This window comes from Hypanus sabinus, chromosome 20 (assembly GCF_030144855.1).
Source record: "Hypanus sabinus isolate sHypSab1 chromosome 20, sHypSab1.hap1, whole genome shotgun sequence".
In the NCBI taxonomy this organism is placed as follows: Eukaryota; Metazoa; Chordata; class Chondrichthyes; order Myliobatiformes; family Dasyatidae; genus Hypanus; species Hypanus sabinus.
Window position 1 is genome coordinate 48,141,341 of NC_082725.1, and position 22,835 is coordinate 48,164,175.

The 22,835-nt window shown below is 42.9% G+C and overlaps 1 protein-coding gene and 1 long non-coding RNA gene across 4 annotated transcripts; one reads left to right on the forward strand and one right to left on the reverse strand.

Moving 5' to 3' along the window:
* Nucleotides 1-1,743: 1,743 nt before the first annotated feature.
* Nucleotides 1,744-16,705, reverse strand: sox4b (SRY-box transcription factor 4b). 3 transcript variants are annotated; one of them, XR_009507064.1, is made up of 3 exons: nucleotides 15,124-16,705; nucleotides 8,746-8,951; nucleotides 1,744-2,314 (listed from the first exon to the last, which is right to left on the reverse strand). XR_009507064.1 is itself a non-coding variant. In XM_059945455.1 (2 exons), exons 1-2 carry the CDS (start codon nucleotides 16,195-16,197, stop codon nucleotides 8,889-8,891), a joined length of 1,137 nt encoding a protein of 378 aa, XP_059801438.1. In that variant the 5' UTR covers nucleotides 16,198-16,705; the 3' UTR covers nucleotides 6,385-8,888. The 3 variants fall into 3 exon arrangements, 1 of the variants encoding a protein (XP_059801438.1); XR_009507065.1 differs by lacking the exons at nucleotides 1,744-2,314; nucleotides 15,124-16,705 and adding an exon at nucleotides 11,717-11,921 and having other exon boundaries at nucleotides 6,370-8,951; XM_059945455.1 differs by lacking the exon at nucleotides 1,744-2,314 and having other exon boundaries at nucleotides 6,385-8,951.
* LOC132378507 (uncharacterized) lies at nucleotides 12,390-22,835 on the forward strand. Its single transcript, XR_009507066.1, has 2 exons — nucleotides 12,390-12,504; nucleotides 19,981-22,835. It is a non-coding gene; the product is annotated as an uncharacterized LOC132378507 (long non-coding RNA).

Below are 22,835 nucleotides of genomic sequence, written 5' to 3' on the forward strand. Positions count from 1 at the left end.
CATCTATGGAAGAGAGTAAAAGTCAACCTTTCAAGCTGAGACACTTCTTCATGACTGAAAAGGAAGGGGGAAGATGCCAGAATAAAAAGGTGGGAGGAGGGGAAAGAAGGAAATAGGTGAAGCCAGGCAGGTGGGAAAGGTGAAGGGCTGGAGAAGAAAGAAGCTGATAGGAAAGCAGCATGGATAATAGGAGAAAGAGGATGAGGAGGGGACCCAAGGAGAATTAATAGGCAAGTAAGAAGAAGTGAAAGGTCAGAGTGAGGAACAGAGGAATTTGCTCACTGGAAGGAGAAATTGATACTCATGCCATCAGGTTGGGGGGGGGGGGGTACCCAGACGGAATATAATGTCCTCCACCCTGAGGGTGGCCTCATCTTAGCACAAGGGGAGGAGGCCAAAGGTCAACGCATCTTCATTGCTGTGGTGTACACTCCACACTAATTCCAACGCATTGGCTGACATTGACTTTACGTTGAGTAGTGCCCAGCGGATCAAATAACCTCAGGTATATTCTTAACTCCGTGCGTCAAGAAGCAAGCTGAGTATATACTGATGCGTTTCAGATCTATTTTCTTTCTATGCACGAACCTGTTGCGGAGGCTGGATTGGTGACCAAACGCCTAATCAGTAGTCGGATGAGAAGAATGTCAAGAAGATGTAAAAAATATATACTGTAAATTGGCAGATTATGTCCCATCACGTGAAATAATATTTGCCTTTATATTGTTGGTGTCAATGTTGGACAGCGAAATTAATTATTTTTAGATCCGCCTCAGAGATTAAAAAAGACCGTAGCTCCTACATTGCTGTACTTGATGGCACACACCATTATACGCTGTGTGCTATTCAATTTTTTTATGAACTATTCTAAAAATAAAGGCACCTCGTGAAATGCAAAATCGCTAAGTGATGGATATTCAATCTTACACTTATCAACAGTTCGGTTGTTATCTGCAAGTGGTTCGACATGGCTGAGAATGTAAGTTAATACAAGCCACGTTTTCATAATTCGATTCCGGATCCACAATATGCAGTCCACCGATATCAAACCCGACTAATGTCCTGCAATCCCATTCTTGTCGAAAGAAAAACGCTTCGTGTAGCAAGGTAATGATGCATTTCGTAGCGGACCGAACGGCCCAGTTCTACTCCTATTTTATGGTCTAAGGGGACGAATTCGATAAACCTTCAGTTTCTTTGATCATCATTGCGATGATGATGATGAAGCGATATTAAAAGTCGACTATCAATGGACACATTTTGCATTGAATTTACCTAACAGGAATGAAGTATTCCAACCAAAGGCGTGCTCTTCCTTCACACGCCCCATGTCCAACGCTGGTAATCGGAATTCCATTGCTCCCACGCGTATCTGTCTAGCTTCTTATACGTATTTGCATTGTTAAACTAATAAAATTTCTTTATTCGCGGTTATTCTCGATGTTGTTCCACCTTTTTACAGGCTCGATTCCCGCCAGACTAATTAATTATAAGCTGTCCACCTCTCCCTACCGGCTGCGCGTTGTCTGCGGGTAATCAGCACCCGAAATGAAACCCAAGTTTTTTTGAACTGATACCTGGAGTTAGGAACCAATTATTTTTGCTTTGTTGGAGAGATAATTTGCACCACATGCATATTTTCTTAAACAAAATGAACTTAATTAATAGTAAAAGAAAATACCAGAATAAACCGTGCAAAGCTATTTTCATTATTTTATTCGTAAACATGCGTTTAGTATTAAGTTACTTTGTTTATAACCAGTCGCACCGCTGCCCTCATGTGACTTTTACAATAATCGAAGGGCTTCCTCATCCAACCCGGCTCCTCCCTGCCCAGTAGAGGACCGTAGTCCTCTCTCACCTAGCCCTCGCGATGGCTACACCAAGCTACAGTGCGTCTCCCTGTGCGTAACCAGGAATATGCCAGTCAACAGCATTCCGTCCACCGAATCTCGATATGCTGACAGACCAGCCAAGTTTCGGACAGAGCAAAGGGCGTCTGTCGCCGAGTAGATGATATTCCAGCAGCAGATGATGTCCGTCTGTGAGTGTGTGGCTGGGAACAGACCATAGATCCGAGAGTCCTCTGTCACGCGTGACTACCTCTGGAGGGCTGCGCGCAGTGTGAGTGATTTTCGGGCGTGCTGGGATGGCCATTTGCTGAGGTCTGGCGGTAAGGCGTACTGTCAGATGCTCTGTATAGTCTGCTCAGAGAACCAACTCGCTTCTTTAAACTCGACCCAACTTCCCTCGCAGTGTCTGCAGGGTGTTCCGTGCTGACCACTGCCCGGTGGACAAAGATGTCAGGCAGCATCTGCGGAGATAAATAAACAATCGACGTTTCCGGACTGGAAAAGAAGGGAGAAGAAGTCAAGTTAAAAAGTTGGGGAGAGGAGTACAAGCTGGCCGGTAATAGGTGGAACTCGGAGAGGCGGAGATGGCTTGGGGTTAGAAGCTAGAAGGTGATGGGCTGAATGAAGGAGGACCCTGATAGGAAGGACAGCGGACTATGGGAGAAGGGGAAGGAGGACGGGCACCAGAGGGAGATGATGGGCAGGTGAGGAGAAAGGAAGGGGTAAGAGGAGAGCCAAAATAAGGAATGGGAAAAAAGTGACGGGTGGGGGGAACTTAGCGAAAGTTAGAGAAATCGATGTGCATGAAATCAGGCTGGAGGCTACCCAGAATATGAGGTGTTGTTCCTCCAGCCTAAATTTGGCCTCATCGAGGATGTCATGAAACGACACGTCGGAAGGGAATGGGAAGTCAAATTGACAAGAATACCCACTGGAAAATATTGCTCTTTGTAAAGGACGGAGCGAAGATACTCGGCGAAACTTTTACGTTGGTTCCCACCGACGCAGAGAGAGAACACGACCAGCACCTGATGACTCTGACAGGCTCGCAGGTGAATTGTCGCCTCACCTGGAAGGACTGTTTCCGCCCATGAATGGTGCTGAGCGAGGAGTATAGGGGCAGGTGTAGCACTTATCTGACTTTACGGGATAACTGCCAGAAGGGTGATCAGTGAGGAAGAATAAGTAGACAAGAGATTCGCCTGCAGAGCGATCTCTGTGGAAAGTAGAGGGGGAGGAGGTAGAGAGAAAGATATGATTAGTGGTAGGGTCGCGTTGTGGATGGCAAACGTTATTGAGAATGGTGTGCTCGAGAGGTTACGTAAGGACAAGGACACCTATCTCTGTAGAGGTGGCGGGAAGAAGAGGTGAAGGCGGATGTCTGGGAGATGAAGGAGATGCGGCCGAGGTCTGCATCTATGGTGAAGGAAGAAAGATCTCGTTCTTGGAGGAAGGAAGGAAGACATCTTAGATGTTATAGAAAGGAAAGACTCATTCTGAGAACAGGGGCGCCAGAGACTGCGGAACTGGGGAAAGGAATTTATTATTTTACAAGTAACAGGGTGGAAAGAGGTAAAGTCAAGATAGATATGAGAGCCAGTAGGGTTATAAAGTGTAAAAGAATAGAGGGACGTCAGTTTGGAACTGGGATGAGGAGGAATTTATTTAGCCAGAGGGTGGAGAATCTATAGAAATCATCGCCACAGTAATTTGTGGAGGCCACATCACTGGGTGGGTATAAAGCAGAGGTTAAAAAGTTCTTCATTATTAATTATCTCAAAGGTTACGAGAAGACGGAAGAATGGGGTTGAGAGAGATAATAAATCAATCAAAATGGGCCGAATATTCTAATTCTGCTCCTATTTTATGGTGTTGTATCAGTAGATAGTTTGTCTCCGGAGATGGAGACAAAGAGATCGAGAAAGCGGGGAGAGGTGTCAGAAAATGGCCAAATAAACGTGAAGACAAGGTGGAGGTGAAGGCAAAGTTGATAAATTGACTAGCTCTGCATGGATTACTCAAGTGTACAATCTTTAAATCCTTTGCCTACCTTTTTGCACAAACCTTCAATCATGTCAGAGTTATTGGCTTGAATCAATTCTCATCTCAGCTGATCGCAGGGTGGGGAAGACGGGAGTTTGGCGATGGTTTGTTGCTGGCCAATTGAATTTAACAGTCCGTTTAATCCGAGTGATTGCACATCTATCTCCAATTCGGGGTAATTTAGTCAAAACAGCGACTCTGGATGCAATAAAACTCCCCTCATCAAATAGCAGCACCTTTCCTCACCACACAAGACGGCCGTCTCCCAACAACAAGGTGCATTTACAGAAACGTATGTTGACATGTAAATATAATCCAATAGAAGGGGAGATCATAAGTAGAACGGAATAAACACGATATACTGTTATCATTATCGATTCAAGCGTTTCTACCGTTGGTAAATGTGTTGCGTTAATTTCAAATCCAAGTGCCTCCTCCATTGGTCAACGGACTTGTTCTTTATACCACGCAGTCAGCAGACGACGAGGTGATTGCGATTTGACTGCACCTTGTGAAGATGCCGACGATATGGTCTCTCGCTGACAAAAAGGGAAGAGTCAGCGGAAAGACATCTGCACTCCAATTACCTTGATGTGTTTTTTTGGACATTCGGTTACACATTCGCATCTTGCACGATCGCACTAACCATGTGTTAAATTTTGGTGACTACTGTAGTAGACAATAGATTTATTATTTCATTTTAATTATCGTATTTCTTTATTAAAATAATCCGGAACATTTGAGCATTTCTCTTTGCCGTACTGAAGTATATTATTAGCCCACTTTTTTGAACTTCATCTCAGTCTGTGATAGGCAGTCATTTTTGTTAAGCGTGTGTCCTACCTAACGCTTTAATTCTCCCCTCAAAATCGTAAAATTTCACGTGCAGACTTAGCACGTCAAGTGACAACTGTTCAAATCGAGTGACCCCATTAGTCTCACTCTGCATTTATCTTCATTGATTTGCAAAGATTTCACCTTGAAGCGTACTGTATGTCCGGGGTGGGGGTGGGGGGGGGGAGCATGGAACATGGAGTTCAACGTTGCTCTCTAAAAGAATCTTACATACAACACGCCCACTCGATGGCTTCCAAATAAAATCGTAAGACTGGGGAAATCACTGGCGTGGATTGCAATGTTTAGTGAGCGATCCGCTCAGATCCCCATCTTCACCGCTCAAAAGCATGAAAAGCTGGACTCCATCCAGTCTTAGGGAAAAAAAATGTTCTCAACGCAGTCTTAGCGTGGCGGCATAAAGATTCCCATAAATATGAGCGAAAGCACAATAAATATCTATACTTTTCCACCATTTGGTCACTGTGCTCCCACGAAATTTTCACAAACTGGGTAAACGTGTCCATACCATGGCGCAAACTGGTCGCACAGATCCTTCCCCCGCACCCATCCCCCCCCCCCAATAAAAGCTGTCCTTTGTTTCAACTATTCCAAAAAAAACGCTGTGGGACAAGAGACAGCATGCTCGTGGAGGTATCAGAATTCCCGCCACCAAGTCAACTTGTCGTGGGGGTTGCTCCTGCTTAGAGTGGGAATTAAAGCCGAAGCTAGTTAGTTGAAGATTAAGGCAAGCGAGGCAGAGGTGTGCGTGGCAACACGGAAGCGTCACCACAGGTGGAGACGAGGCTCAGTTAGTTAATATCGGGGTTGTACTCATTTTAAAGACGGACCTGATGTGCCCCTGAGGTTAGTATTATGGAAATAAAACGTGCTTGATTTCGGCATCAAGACGAACAACGCTCTTCAGTTTCCAGCTTCTTTTATTCCAAATCCTCTCGTGGACTTTCACCGGTAAATGGACCGGATGGTTTGAAAGTGAATGTGATAATGTTCAATAGGTATGAACCCCTTATCTTTCCCAGTACCGGAAGACAAACATACTTGACCTTGGTCCGTGCCTTTCCTGGGGGTTAAACAATTGCTACGCAGATATTTTATCACACAGGCACTAAGGTTAATTATAATTTCGTGCCTCGTACACACACGGCCTTGCCCATATAATCTGCCCTATTCGGATTTCACTGCTATTGAAGAAGCGTGAAGCAGACAGCGGAACAAATCCTCTTTTATATCGCATTTTTGGAAAGCTCCCAGACATTTTACCCCTTTTGTTTGTAGATTAGGTCCTGCATGGTAGGCCAGTCTGAAAAGATGGGTCCCATCGAATCCAGGGAGAGCTGGTGAGGTGGATTCAAACTTGGCTCGGAGTGGTGGTTAGAGGTTGTTTTTTTTTTGGAATGGAGGCTGATGTTGGGTTCTGTGGTGTTGAAGATGGTGGAGAAGATTATGTTCAAAGGGTGGCAAATGGATATCAGTGCAGACTAGTGTGAGATGGTGCATTCTGGAAAGTCAAACCAGCGTAGGGCTTTAGCTATGAATGTAAGACACTGGAGAGTGCAATGGAACTGAAGGATATAGGAAGACGGGGGGGGGGGGGGGGGGGGGACAGTGAGTAGATTTAGACTAAGTGTGTAAAGACTTAAAAGGGATTTGAGGGTCAACTTTTTCACGCAGAGTTAAAGTCAAAGTAATTTATTATCAGAGTCACCCTGAGCTTAATTTTCTTGCAGGCATCCACAGCAGAACTGAGAAGTACAACTGAATGAATTAACCACAGCACACAAATAATACAAACATCCAATGAAAAAAAAGACATACTGTGTAAATAATAGATAGATAGATAGATAGATAGATAGATAGATAGATAGACAGACAGATAAACAAACAAACTGAGGATGTGTTATAGAGTCATTGAAAGTGAGTCCATAGATTGTGGAACCAGTTCAAAGTTGACAGTGATGTAATCCCTCCTCCCTACACATCCCTCCATCCTCCATATATCCTCCTGTTACAAACTCACACACACTGGATCAAATATATATTTGGCATGTTCATTTCGTGCCAAGACTGTGGGGAAGGAGCTTTATCTTAAGCCCAGTAACTGGCCTTTTAAATAAAGGAGGTTTATTCTGTTTATTGAATAGGCGTTCCACAGACACGCACAATAATACTTTTAACGAGCTACTTGGCGGCTACACAGTCCTCAAGTGGTTTGAATCAGCACACAGCTGCGGTTCTGCTGAATCTAACCAGATCGCTCCCAGTTCCCTTTGAGAGAACGTCCACACCCGAGTCACAATGCCATGTAATAGAGTTGAAAGTGCGATTTCAGCAGCTTCGTGCCAACTGTTTTTGAATAATAAGCAGGCTCCGTGGCTATGTCCTTGCTACAATATGGTTATCGTTTGAAAATCTTTAAAGACTTGGAAAAAAAAAGCGTTTTGTCCTTCTCAGAATCTCCTCGAATTGAAACGTAAGACGATACGAATCTCCGGACAAGCTCGGCCTGATTCATTTTCCAAGCTTAAATGGGTTGGGGACCTCCCACTTGACCTCCGTCTGGGAATTCAGGGGCGAAGGGTCATCGGTTCTCAGGACAATTCGTGAACAGATTTATGCAAATAAAACTTTAAACAAGAAAACCCAGCCAATAAGAGATATGTCAAAATGAAAGTGAGATTGTAACGTGTCAAACAGCTTAGAGTAACTTGAAACTGAACAACCCCGATACCATTTGGGCAAATAGTAATAACATCACATACAACATGAAATTAGTCAAAAACATAAACAGCACCTTGAATTATGCACCAAAACAGGACTTGTGCAATTCCTGACGGGAGCTTCTGTCAGAGCTAAGAAAGACACTTTGGAGAGAGCCAGGATTTAAAGAAATACCCCCCAAGACAGCCACAAAGACAGAAATGGGGGAAGGGTCTCTTCTCTGCGAGTGTGGCCGCCCCCCTATGCAATCGTCTGCCCTGAGTACTGTGCTAAAAGTATCCCTCACCTGTGAAATGAATAGCGACGCAGGGTCGTGGCGTGTGACTCTGGTGTGTATAGAAATATATAGAGAGAAAATAAAATGTACAAACAAGCAATTTAGTGCGCAGATGATCGAAAATTAGCTGCCGTCCAGAACCAGATTCATTACATTGCAGAACAAGACTTGTCAAGTACTGTTTAAATGAGGGTTTCTGCCGATACCACCCTTTCAGGAGCTCCGAACGTGTACAACTCGCTTAGTGTACAACTTAGTGAATATCATAGACTGAAGCCAAAAGCTCCAGTTCATGTTGGTAAGGGAGCAAATGCGTGTCTTGGGGCGTCATTAGCTGCACAACTGATGGCAAGAAGGAAAACATTTGGCACATCAGGATGACTTGCTCACAGAAGTACCCGAGTAAATTTGCTACTGCTGTCTTGCAGGGTGTTTATACATTCTTTTGTTTTGTTTGTCTGTGTGTGAGGGCGCGCGCGCGTTCCCTATAAGATATGCGCATTGATCTGTCTACCAAATGGTTTCATCAAATTTAACGCCACAGCAACCGCGGCTCCACTCTGCTGCCGGAATCCTATCTGTCCTTTCCCTGTCATCTCTGCAACGAAAAACCGAGCCGCTTCTCTCAGCTTTGACAGAAGGTCGTCGACCAGAAACGTTCAGTTATTCCTCTTTTTGCCATTGCAGCCTGGCCTGCTGACTACTTCCAGTATTTTGCTTTTATTCCGAATTTACTAGAAGGACAGGATTTCACCCGGAAATAATCACAAACGCGATCTAAACCAGGTTAATTGAATGTGCAAGTTAGCGCACGAAAAACTGGTGCCAATTGTTCTAACGTCTAGGTAGGGACGAGACATGGTATTCCCAACTGGACAAGCGACGAGATATTATGGAGCGATGGTTTGATAGAACATAACAAAGGGCGCAGACAGCTGTGCAGAATGAGGAAGTCTAGTTTACAACGTCACCCATGCAGAGTATTTAATGTTTGACCTTGAAAGAGCCATTTCACTTCTGCGCGGTGGGTGCTGGAACCATTTTGGATTGGGATACCGAGTGTCATTCATCACCGTGCCAGCTTCGTCTGACAGCAGCAACAATGGTTTCAGAAGCAGGGTGCTGCAGCTGCCGTACCCCTACGTTCCCGCACCAGAGAGCACGAGGGGAAACCGGTGCAGGGAGGCCCGGACCTCGGGATGCTGGAAAGAAAGACACAGATATTAGCCGTGATTGAAATGCATCAATAAAATATGAACGTTATTGCAGCACATGTAACTTTAATTGCTTACTTATTCACAAAGAATGCGTTCAATAAATTAATCTGACATTCGCCTTTTCGAAATTTATAAACTATCCGCAAATATGTATTTTTATCTTTATTGTGTTTGTTTTTAACCAAACATTTCAGATCCCGGACCCGCACAGTTTACAAATAGAACAAATTCATCTACAAATTTTCATCGTAACACTACACTCCCAATGCCAAATGCCATGCACATCCCAACGCACTACGAAGTTGTATACTGACAGCGCGGGAGTGGGGAGTGAGGTGGTGGACAGAGAAAATGCTCCTTTTCGCCAAGATTGAGAAAGTTGAGAAAAGCAAGTAAGGCAAATCCAGTCCAGTTGCGGAGACAGTGCGAAAACTATACAAAGAAAACCATTTCTGAGCATTTCCCGGCAGAGCTTGAATTTGAAATAATGGGATGCTCTTAATTACAAGGATCAAGATATCCAAGGGTTCTAGTTTGATAGACGCAGAAAAGCTTTGAGGAAAAAATGGGACCGGTCTAACACAGTGACATTTTGCATTCTGCAAGGGATGACTTTATGTAAAGACTGGCCTGGAAACTTAAGAAATTATGTTCCTCTCATAGATGCTGCTTGACACACTGAGCTCCTCCAGCACTTGTTTTCGCACTAGATTCCATCATCTGCAGCCTCTGTCTGGTATATTTATTCTGCATCGATGTTGCACGTGCATTAAACACAAATCTCAAGCCTCTCCAGAATATTTGAGATAATCAATATTACTAATGGTGCACTGTGGTTTGTAAAATTTAAGATACCAATGGATGCAAAAAAATCACTTTGAGATTATTAGACTTCCATGTATTACCCTGCTTCTTAAAATGTTGAGTTATTTTATTCATAAATTTAAAATCAATATGTAGGATTGTGCCACATACATGTATCATAACCTTTCTTTCCTTTCATCGTTAATTATTGTATTACTATGTATTCAAAACTGCTCATTCTGGCAGCCTTATATTATAAATCGTTTTCACTCTGTTAACTGCAATCCCTTCAAAATACTACAGTTTGCTTTCACTTAGGCGTAATCTAACTTTCAAACAATAGAACTCTAAGCATGATTTTACCCCAACACTTTCTTTACAGGCACAACACATTGTTTACAAACATTCTTAGCACTGAATTTAAACCAGTAATAGCCACAAATAGACTCTCCCAATCCTAAACCTAAACCAAGAACAAACCATAAAGTTGAAGCAGAAACTAGTTAAGATGCTACAGTAAACTGAACCTGTTTAACAACTGCAGTTCCTCTTAAATTTAAACCCATGCGAGATTAACGATAACCCTAAAAAAGGCCTAATACAAAGTTTAAAGTTTAATTCTTCTCCCAACTGTAAACCCAAACAAGATACAACAAAAGCATACAATGTTAACCCTCTACAAAACTTCAGCTTTTCACAACCTAAGTTCACATCACCATCCCTAAATTAATTACAGCTAAACTAGATATACTGTTTTCTGAATTCTAAGGCAATTTTCCTATTACCCACACCTGCAATTTCTACTGATCTGAAAGCAAATTCTGAATAAGATTGCAGCTTCTCACTCTAAACAAGACCTAAGTCTAAGGCTAGAGAATATGTATCTAAAGGTAGTCTTAAACAATACTGTGGCTTTTCAGTAACTGCAATGGGCCTTTCACCAGGCGCAAGTAAGGCTACAATTTATGTTAATCTTAACGTTATAAATAAAGACTGCTTTAATGGCCCTCTGCTCAGAATAAGAGGGAAAATAAATTAGATTCTATCAATTCCACAAGAAATTGTGTTTTCCTCTAATTTTCCACATTAAGGAGTCACAGGGAAAAATCGCTGCTTAAAGTCAGCCCCTAATCATGCCGATATTTGTGAGATATCAAGGCTTGAATGTTTTAGTGAAATGTACGTGCTGTGTCTTAAAGTGCATTCGATTACAACTTTATATCAAGAAGTCTCCAGATGACATGGGCAATTTGAAATTTTAGATTCTGACATTTCTGTAAAGAGACTGGGTGGGTTCACTTCATCGTGTTTGTAAATAAGGCTATGTTATTTCGGAATGTCCGCAATGTTACATTCTCATTTGCTAACTGGCTGAATAGAACGGGGCTATGCTTTCTGCTACCTCCAAATGTACGTAGAAAGGTCGCCATTGCTGATTCTCTTGCCTTCTTAAGAGATGGCTGCCGTTTCGGCAAACCGTTTGCTTAATGGGGACTAGTACGAAACCGTGACAATACCCACAAGTTTACATTAGTAGCGTCCTTTTCTCCAGCAGCTAAAAGCTTGGTGTGAACAATGTCACTGATTTACAGGCCTTTCGTTAGACAAAATTGAAAATCATATAGTCCTTATAATTCTGATCCTTTTGTTATTCACAGTTTTTTGAATGCAACCAAAGGTTCATCCCCCGCGCTAAAAGTAAGTCGCCATTTTCTTTATATTAACAAACACAGTAACTATTATTTCATGGTAATTTAGACATCAATTCTTGAAACATTGCGCATCGTCTGAAAAAAAGGCGGTCTTCAGAAAGTCATAAGTAGCCAACATGATCGCTTTATGGCTGTTTTATAGGGGTCTGCCTCAGCAATCTAGGCGGGTGAACTACTCAATGTTTTGTCAATAAAGATTTGACCTGCAACTGCAATCGCTAAAATAAAACAAACCTTTATCAAAAAGTAACGAAATCGCAATTTTTCCCACTCGGTTATGGTTTCTTGCGAGACAAAACTTTGCCAGTAATTCTTTTGAACTGATTACTGGTCGTTCTGCTTAAGTCTGTTAGGGACAGAGGAGTTGAAAATGGATACTGCTCGCCCTCGCAATTCCCAACTCAGGAAAAACCAGCCTCTCCCGTTTACCTCTCCAGGACACCCCGCCCCGCCCTTATAATTAATTCGCCAACTGCTGCTTGTTGCTTCGCTCAGAAGGTTTTAACGTCCGTGTACCAGAGTCCCTGACACCCAATTGCAAAGAGGTGTGACGGCTTTTTTGTAATGGATTGTGTGACGAGAGAACGGAGTTGGGGGAAGGGCTCACCAACCTCAGGCCGATTGGGTTCAAATATACCTTAATAGCTTTAAGATGTGGAAAAACTTAGACGCTACATTATTCTTTTTTTTGTCAACGTCCAATTGCACAGTTAAAATGTAAAACGTTTAGCTAACTTTCAATAAAAATGTTATAAATACAAAAAAAAAGAACTGCTGTCAAAATGCTGAAGCAGTTCGCGGTAACATGCTACAGGGCAGTGAAATCCTCCGGCCCCCGTAGTTGGAAGCTTATTGTGAAGCTTTATGAATAGCCCTATATCCAGTTGCACTGCACAGACCACACGTTGTTCACACTGCATTACCTCTTTCTGGTCCAGACGATACAATCTCCCCTCCCCCCACGCCTCCCAACTGTCTAATCGCGTACTTCCTGGGGAAATCAAGCCGCATTCATAACCGAAGTGAGTATTTAAATTTACAGGATTTGAAAACCTCCGGTTGGGAAACTGACATCAAATGCTTCCAAGTGAGCTCCTATCTTGAATCTTTTGAGTTCAGGTCCAGTACAAGAGAAGGGAGAGATGTGTTCGTACTTGAAAGCGGGAGATATACAGGGGTGAGATGTGGCGGGCACAAAGACTGTTTATGAGACCTCGTTTATATCTGGTGGGACGTTTGCTAGTTAAGATTCCAGTTTTTTTTACCTAATCCTTTTCAAAAGATCCTTCTCTATGCCGCAAGAGTTAAAGACACCAGTCAGACAACATAGAGAGATGTGTGGCTTGTTTATTTCGAAATTGACAAGAAATAACGTGAAAATTAACAATTTTTACTTGTTTTGCCCCCCCTCCCCCTCATACACACATAAACATAGACAGTGCTTCCTCTTTCGGTTCTTGGAACCTTATTTTTGCTAGCTAAGTTCTTAGTGTTTGGAATGACTTTTTAGAATCTTTTTTCGTCACGCTAAGTGCGTGTACACGTTTAGTGTACGTAAAACGGCGTTTAGCAGATTGGCGCTTCTTCCCTCCACCCGCACCCTAGTTCTCTGCATTAAAACAGGGACTCAGTGGTTAGGGTTCAGTTCCAGCTGATTTTATTTCCTTCTCTCTCTCACTCTCTTACTCTCAAAGAACTATTTACAAGAGTTTATCAACAATCTGACAGGCAGTGACTTGACACGATTAGCTGGCATGAATGTTCTTTTTTTAAAAAAAGTTGTGTTGAGGCATGATCTGACAGACTATACACAGCATATTGCACAGGATGAGTGAAAATAAAAAAATAGTTAAAATAATAAAAGATTTAAAAAAAACTAAATCAGGCAGCTACCAAGATTCTTGTTTTCATGGTTGCTGCCTTAATGCCTGTCGCGGTCATTTTGGACACAGACAAGAAACACAGTCTCATGTTTGTATAATACAGATTTAAATATACAAAGGCGTTCGCACTTTTTTCCAAACCCCTTCCCTTCAATAAACCCCCACAACAGCTATACCTGATTTTGGAATTATATAAGCTAGCTTCATGCCAAAAAACAATAATATTTTGCCGACAAGTAATAAGAATTAATACTAGTTATTATTACAGAATGAGAAACACAATATTGTGTAGCGAACTCAAATCAATGTTTGATATCCAGTGGTTAAGCGCCATTTAAGGAACTCCACATTAATGTGCGGCATCCCTTGTAATTTACGTTGGTGCTCACCCTTAGGAGGCTTGGATTGTACAATATCCTGGTTACCCCCATTACATTTCGCTAATTTTTGCTTACTTGGAGCCAATACAAAGTGTAAAGGAAGCTTTAAGGTCACCTGTTTCAAGGTAGAAGTGTCCAAATCGTTTCCCGTTTAAATACTATAAAGGAGACATATCAGCTATAATAGACAGGAAGGGACGTTGCCAGTTTTAACGTCAAAAACAGCCGCGATGCCGACATAAAGGTAACTGCAGCCTTACGTTACAAAACTTGCAGATTGAAGTGTGTAAACATGTGAAAATACAAAAAAAAGAGGCAACATTGTGATATCAGCCTCTTTGTTCATGATCAGGAAATTCAAACAGCGATAAACACCGATTAACACCCCCTTTATATTTTTTACAAAAATACACTGAGAAAATAATCAAACGTCTCATCTTTCTCTGTCTTTTTTAAAAGTGTCAAAGTCTACATTTAAATATAAAATTAAAAGTTTAACTCTAGCCCTTCAGTGAAGGAGATAAAACGGTGCAGGTAATTAACAGGCCTACGAAAAAAAAGTCAAAATGTTTGGCCAGTATAAATACATCCATATAAAATGGTTTTTGATTACATTTACAAGGGAAACAAAACAATACGAGGATGAAACATCGGTGACAAGAAGTTCATTTTGTTTTGTAGAATTTGTGGAATATGGAACTTTTGAGGAAATTTGGTCCAGAAAATGCAGTCCGGCGGAGATTTGAGTTGCGTTAATGATAGAGGGAAAAAAGCTGGTGACTTGGTAGGAATCATACAGAGCGCCATCTATCTTGTTAACTCGTCCTAACAATTTTGACTGTTTCAGTCTGTACAGAATCTGGGAAGTACAGTACAACATGCTATGAACCCAACGATATACAGTAATCCAACACGGTTATTCTTCTATGAAACGCTCTCTTCGCGTATAGATCTCACGTCTTCGCCTATGTCTATATGTCTGTACCAATACGAATTGTTTGGCGATTTCTTTCCACAGTTTGAAACGACCTGTCCTAAAGCGAAGCCCGTGTCCTCTCCCGTACGTGCAAATCAATTTCAGGTTTTCCTTTTCAATCCAGACTCGAGACTCGGCATTTTTTCAGCGGAATATCAGTCCCTCCTAAAACACATCGGCAGATTTGTTTGATTTTTTTTTTCTCCGCTGAAGGCTTGCGATCGGACATTACGATCACGCAATTTTACAGCACTTGGATCACAATTACTTTAATTCACGATCCCTTATTTCCCTCCAAGATAAAAGAGCAAGTCAGTTTCTTTCACTTGCCGCTCTTTAATACGTGAACACAAGATTTGAAATACTTGATTCCAGCCAGTCCCCTGAAATCATTTCGCTCACCTCTGGCGTGCAGTAATCTGGGAACTCAAAGTGAGACGCCGATTCCTGCTCAAAATTAAACTCCAAATCTCTGTCCAGAGACGAACTCAAGTTGCCCAGTGTCATGCTCTCGAAAGTGGGGCTTGAACTAAGGTCCATAAGGTCGTCCTCGAACTCTTCGTCGGAAGACGAGGCCAGAGACGAAGAGGAACAGGAGTGGGTCGTGGAGGGCGCCGGTGAAATCGACCTTAAATTGCCTGGGTGTTTGCGCTGACTTACTGGCGAATCGGGGACCCGCACCCCTGTCCCACCCGCCAGATCTTCATAGAAACTGACCGGGTCGTTGGGCTCGGCTGAACAACTGAGGGTCGGGCTGGCTGGTACGGCGGCTGAAGAGATACTGCCCTGGCCCCCGAACGACCGCCTCTCTTTCAGTTTCTTATCTACAAGGTGCTTGGAAGCGGGGCTCGTCCGCGCTTTGTAAATCGAGTGTGGGCTGCTAGTGTTTGTGTTTGAAGTAGTGGTGCCTGACTGCGGATGCTGGTGAATGGTCGGAGTCTTGGTGAGCGAGCCCAAGATGATCTTGTGCGTTTTGCTGGACTTGCTAATGCTACTATTGCTGCTACTGTTCTTTTTAGCCGAGGGTTTAGTGTTGATTTTCTCGCTTTTCTCTCCCGGTTTGCTGCTTGTACTTTTTGCCTTCTTTCTCGGCCTGTATTTATAATCGGGATAGTCCGCCATGTGTTTCAGGCGCAATCTTTCGGCTTCACGGATAAAGGGGATCTTATCACTGTCTTTCAGTAACTTCCAGCGCTTCCCCAAGCGCTTCGAGATCTCCGCGTTGTGCATGTCCGGGGACTGTTCCATGATTTTCCTCCTCTCGATCTGCGACCACACCATAAACGCGTTCATGGGTCTCTTGATGTGCCCACTGGCGGTCTTGCACCAGTTTGGCTCGTCCGTTTTCTCTCCATCCGATGCCACGGAGTCCGCCGCTGGTGAGCAAGCTATGCCCAGATCGGAAGCGCCGGAGTCGGTGGACTCTCCGGCAAGCACTGCTTCCGTGTTCTCTGCGTTGTTCGTTTGCTGCACCATGATCTTTTTCTAAAATATATTGTTGCTCTATGGGCACTGAGGGAAAAAGGCTTTTATACTGTAGCAGTTTGGCTAGCTTGCACTTTTTTCTGTTAATTGCAAAAGCCGCTGTGCTTTACAAGCTGCTCCTCGCGTTCGCAGAAAAGAACCTGGTTTCTTGTAATAAAATGTGTATATACTTTGGCACAACCTTCCCCCTCTGACCATGCGGGAAGACTGTGTTATATAAAAAACTTGTGTCTGCTGCTTAAACCAGACGCGAACTCGATTCGCCTTCTTATCCAGTCCCAGCCATTGTGACGTCGAGTTAAAGGTGTCCGGGTTCCAGCCAATCGGCGGGCGCCTTTCGCCCAGACCGCGTCTGTTTCCAACGCTTCCAGGGCCCCGCTCCGCCCACGCGCCACCGGATTGGCGGTCGGCCCCGCGGCGCGTGCAATGAGAAACGGCGTGACTGACCTCATTCGAGTGTACACTAGCAACTTAAAGGGGGCATGGCTGCTAATGTACTTTCCCCCCTTCCCCCACCCCTCCGCCTCCCTCCACCCTCCAGCATTAAATTAAAGCTGCATTATGTCTCTCCCTCTCCCCAGACTGGCATTTGCCCGACTTACCGACTCAGACACGAATCAACTCGATCTTGAGCGATACTATTCTCCCTCTCCCCCCGCCCCCCGCCTCTCTCTCACTCTGTGTGTGTGCCTGCTTCCCTCGTTCGCTCCGGCTTACACCCGACCACCAGTGAGTGCTAAGTTTCGTGAAATTGACACAAAATCGAGCGCTTAAAATGAGATGCTACAGCTTCACTTCAGCGAATTTCAGAGGTTAAGGAACACGCACAAAATGCTGGACGTTAAGGAGTTTTTTCATCTACACCTGCGTGTAAATCTACTCCTTAATATACAGATCGGTCCAGAGAAGCCCGTTCTGTAATAATATTAATTTAAGCAATTTATTACAACATAAATAAAACCCGCTAAGCGCATCAAATTAGCTGCTTGCAGATTTTATTCTCTATTTCCACCCGTATAGGAGAAACGTATGAACGTTAGGCAGCATGAGAAGCACATTAAGTGGGTTGGGCATGGCAAAAGGAGGCGCGTCAAATGCTTTCTCTGTAGACCTCCTTCTACCGTATTGACTGATGTAGGATGAAACACAGGGTGCTCGACACACAAAAAGGGTTTGTGCTGAACCGGGAGTAGGAATACGAAATATTGATAGAAATAACTTATTTTCAAAGTTGATAAGAATTGTGAAGATTTTCATTTTCGCAGAAAGTAACATTAAGATCTAGTCCCGTTGGTAGATTCAAATTAATATCCGATAAACTAGTCCATATTCAATAGGACGCTGATCTAAACAAATACGCTCTGCATATTTTTACCGGCAAAAAAGTTACTGACATGGTATAGTATGCTAATTTACATGCGAGTTTCAACTATTTGTACGTAAGCGCATATAGAAAAAATTAAAACGAGAAACTGACATACACGTACTGAGTGTACTGAATTGCGCTGACTTTAACTGGTGAAAACGGTAGGTGGCAGCACTACGCCTATATACTTATTAGACAGTAACTGTAATTTTTAAACCCTGCTTTGAGATTTCGTTTTGACAAAAGGTCAAATTCAGAATGCAAAATTAGCTTCCATTGGATTTTTGTTTTTAATTTCACTGTTTTAGCCCATCGTTATTTCTTATTGCAACGTTAGGTTAAAAAGTCTGCTAAACTTGGGAGTTCCTGTTTCCGTGAGGCTGTATGTGATCTTCAAAAATGGTGAGAGTGGGCAAGTGCATAGAGCCCCATGGTTAGGTGACATTAAGAAATACAGCACAATCAAGATCATAGATAAAATTTAAACTTTCGATTTCTCAGTAGTGTGTTGTGGCAAAGCGACATCTCCAATCATTATCACTCAAACAGAATAATGTGGTTCATACTAATTACGTTCTTCTATTTGAAAAAAGAAGGCTCTAACCTGCCAAACCTAAGCTTGTGATACTCTTAGGCACATGGGCACGAGACACTTTGAGCTGTATTTAGGAGGGAAAGGCTTGATCAATCAAGTCAAGTTTATTGTCTTTTCGACCATAAACTGCCAGTACAGTACACAGTAAAAACAAAACAACGTTCCTCCAGGACCCTGGTGCTACATGAAACCACACAAAACTACACTAGACTATGTGAGACAACACAAGGCTACACTAGACTATGTAAAACAACATAAAACTACACTAGACTACAGACTTGCACAGGACTACATAAAGTGCACAAAACATTGCTTTTGCAGTACAATAATTAATAAACAAGACAATAGGCACAGTAGAAGACAAATTACAATATAATAATAAATGATGTAGATGTCAGGTATATGGACAGGAAAGGAGTGGAGGGTTATGGGCTGAGTGCGGGTAGGTGGGACTAGGTGAGATTGAGAGTTTGGCATGGACTAGGAGGGCCGAGATGGCCTGTTTCCATTCTGTGATTGTTATATGGTTATATGGTCAGTCTAGACTCTGAGTATTGAGGAGTCTGATGGCTTGGAGGAAGAACTGTTGCACAGTCTGGTCGTGAGAGCCCGAATGCTTCAGTTCCTTTTGCCAGATGGCAGGAGGGAGAAGAGTTTGTGTGAGGGGTGCATGGGGTCCTTCACAATACTGTTAGCTTTGCGGGTGCAGTGTGCAGTGTCAATGTCTGTAATGGCGGGAAGAGAGACCCCGATGATCTTCTCAGCTGACCTCACTATTCGCTACAGGATCTTGCAATCTGAGACGGTGCAATTCCCGAACCAGGCAGTGATGCAGCTGCTCAGGATGCTCTCGATACATCCTCTGTAGAATGTGATGAGGATGGGAGGTGGCAGATGGACTTTTCTCAACCTCCGCAGAAAGTAGAGACGCTGCTGGGCTTTCTTGGCTGTGGAGCTGGTGTTGAGGGACCAGGTGAGATTCTCCACCAGGTGAACAAGAAATTTGGTGTTTTTAACTATCTCAACAGAGGAGCAATCAATGTTCAGTGGGGAGTGGTCACTCTGTGCCCTTCTGAAGTCAACGACCATCTCTTTTGTTTTGCTCACATTCAGAGACAGGTTGTTGGCTCTGCACCAGTCTGTTAGCCTGCTGCACCTCCTCTCTGTAAGCTGACTTGTCGTTCTTGCTGTTGAGACCCACCACAGTAATCTTAGAGTATATTAAAAGGTTGGCACAACTTTATGGGCCAAAGAGCTATAATGTTCTACATTCTTAAGCTAATGGAGAGCATGATCATTGTTAGTATTGTAATTTATGTACGAATGGGTGCCCCCTAATACAGCACTACTAAACTGCCGTATAATAGGTGCTGTAGTCCAGCATCGTCTGATGAGGTACAGGTCTGAGTGACTCACAGCAGGTATGTTGTAAGCTTTATAAAGTAACCAGTACTTGTTAGGACACATTGACCGAAAAAAAAATGCATTCAGCAGGCCTAGCCACAAGCACAAAGAAGAGAAAGCAAGAGCAAACACCTTATGACCCAGAGTTAGAAATGCACAGGCCAAAAATAGCAGAATTTCATGATTCCTGTTGAACAGTGGGAAGTGTAATTGTCTACTATATTGTGCCACACATAAGAGCGAATCAAGCAGCTTGAAGCAGGAGTGGACAGCTGTGCAAAACTGATTCTGGGCCCAGTGGTCATGGAACAAAATCAATATTTATGAAAATTGGAATGCTTCCCATCACTGACTTCTCTTATTTTCTCAAATTCTAATTTTTAATTATTATCTTAAAATATCTTTTCAGATAATTTCATGGAGTCACAGAGTTCTACAACCACAGAAACAGGCCAATGAGTTGAGCAATCACCAACAGCCGAGCCTCTGTACTTCGCTCTGCAATTGGATCCTCAGATTCCTCGCTGGGAGACTATAATCAGTGAGGATCAGAAGTATCATCTTCTCCTCACCACCATCAATACAGGGGCACCTCAGGGCTGTGTGCTCAGCACCCTGCTCAATTCTCCACACCTAAACATAGCTTCATCTCAAAAGCTGCTGATGATACCATGGTTGTGGGCAGAATTGTGGCTGATCAGGCAGCATACAGGAATAGGTCAACAACAGCCTTGCACTCAACAGCATGTATCCAACTGACCTATTCCTGTATGCTGCCTGACCAGCCACAATTCTGCCCACAACCATGGTGTCAGCAGCAAGATCAAGGATATGACCATGGACTTTAGGGAGGGGATTTTGGAGAATCACACACCAGTTCTCATTTGAGGTTCTGCAATGCAAAAAGTGAACAGCTTCAAGTTCCTGGGTGTCAACATCCTGAGCCCAGCATATACAAACAGCTATGATGATGATACGCTGGTGCTTGTACTCCCTTAGAAGTTTTAAGATATCATCGAAGATTCTGGCAAACTACTTGAGATGTACAATGGAAAGTATTTTGACTGGTTGCATCAAAATCTGCAAAAGTAGCTTCAAAGCACAGGAACACAAGAGGCTACAAGCAGTGGTGTATTCAGCCAATTCAAAGTCAAAATCGGGTTTACTGTCATATGCACAAGAATATACAGGTGCAATGATAAACTTACTTGTAGTAGTATTATAAGCACAGAACATTCAAGACAAAATATTCACACGAGAAAAACATAAAGCAAGCATAAATCATACAAGAAAGAACACCATTGGAACAAAATAAGAATACATGATCCAATGCAGAACGAAGTGGTCATAGTGTTGCCTTACTGAGTGATTTGGTATGTGCAGGTTGGTTCAAGAACTGAATGGTTTAAGGGAAATGTGCTGGAGAAGCTCAGCAGGTCAGGCAGTATCTATGGATGGGAATAAGCAGTTGAAGAGGTTTTCTATTTCAATTTCTCTGTTATACTTTTATTAATCGTAAAACATATAAATACATGTAAATAAGCAACAGGACTCATCCTTTTTCTTGAAAAAAGTTCATAACTATTGTTACTAATTCCTTAATCAATGATAATCTCAGCTCAGAATTACAATGGCACAGGAGACATTTTTTAAATAGATTATCACCAATTTAGGCACATGTTCTTAAAAAGGTGAGCCATTCTTGGCCAAGGGCATGTCATCTTATGTGTTAACACCCAGGATTTCAAAACTGCTGACACTCTCCACAGCCAATCCACCAATATAGACTGGCACATGTTCACCCTTCCTGAGTAAACAATCAGTTCTTTAACATCATCGGCGTTAAGTGAGAGCTTGTTGATGCAGCACCATTCAGCCAAGTGTCCTGCACACTGACTCATCACCGCTTGTGATTCATTCAGCAACAGTGGTGTTGTCAGCAAATTTCTGTATGCCTTTGGAGTTGTGCTTAGCCACGCAGTCGTATGTGAAGAACATAGAACAACACAGCACAGTACAGGCTGTTCGGCTCACAATGTTGTGCTGACTCTTTAACCTACTGTATGGTCAATCTAAAACATTCCTCAAACATACCCTTCCATTTATCTTTCAACCATGTGCCTATCTAAGGGTTCCTTAAATGTCTCTAATATATCTGGCAATGCCTTCCACACACCTCCCACTCTCTGTGTAAAAACCTACCTCTGACATTCCTCCAAAACTTAATACTAAAACCTCATATTAGCCATTTCCATCCTGGGAAAAGAATATCTCTGGCTGCCCACTCTGTCTATGCCACTTATCATCTTGTGCACTTCTATCGACCTCTCATCCTCCTTCACTCCAAAGAGAAAAGCCCTAGCTTGCTCAACCTGCAAAGAGAGTAGAGCAGGGGGCTAAGCATACTGCCTTAAGGTGCACATGTATTGTTAGTCATTGAGGAGGAGAGCTCATTACCAATCTGCTGATAAGGAAGTTAAGAATCTAGTTGCAGAGAGAGCTACAGAGGTCCATGTCTTGAAACCTGATGATCAGTTTGAATGGGTTGATTGTGTTGAACACAGAGCTGTAGTCAATAACCAGCAGCCTGACATATGACGAATATGACATAGTCCTGACGAAGGGTCTCAGCCTGAAACATCGACAGTGCTTCTCCTTATAGATGCTGCCTGGCCTGCTGTGTTCCACCGGCATTTTGTGTGTGTTGCCTGACATAATGTGTTTCTGTTGCCCAGCTGGTACAGAAGAGAGTGAAAATTCAGATCTATTGCATCTGCAGCTGACCAGTTGTGGAATGGGCAAATTGAAACAGATCCAGGTACGGCTCTTCCCACCTTCAAGGACATCTACAAGAGGCGATGTCTCACGAAGGCAGCATCCACCATCAAGGACCCCACTAACTAGGCCAAACTCTCTTCTCGATGTTGCATTAGGCAGGAGGCACAGGAGCCTGAAGACCCTCACCTCAAGGTTTAACAACAGCTCCTTCCCCATTGCTATTAGGTTCTTAAACTGACCTGAAAGATCTTAACACTAGCTTAGGCTTTATATTTTGTTCTTCCTCCCAGACTTGCACAGGTGTCATTGTGTTTATTTTGTTTAGTGTATATATGCATACGTTATACATAAATTATGCTAATGTAAGTTTAAACTAATTTATGTTTGTCCTTTGAATACACTGTTACTGCTGCAAAACAACTAATTTCCATAGTATTTGTACTCTATTTATGAATGCTGATGACAATAAAGTTGTATTTGAACTTG

Excerpts from the sequence above, each read along its gene's own strand:
- sox4b (XM_059945455.1), bottom strand. The coding sequence starts at position 16,197 with ATGGTGCAGCAAACGAACAACGCAGAGAACACGGAAGCAGTGCTTGCC. Across the intron at positions 8,952-15,123 it reads CAGATTACTGCACGCCAGAG|CATCCCGAGGTCCGGGCCTC; the intron begins GTGAGCGAAATG and ends CTTTCTTTCCAG.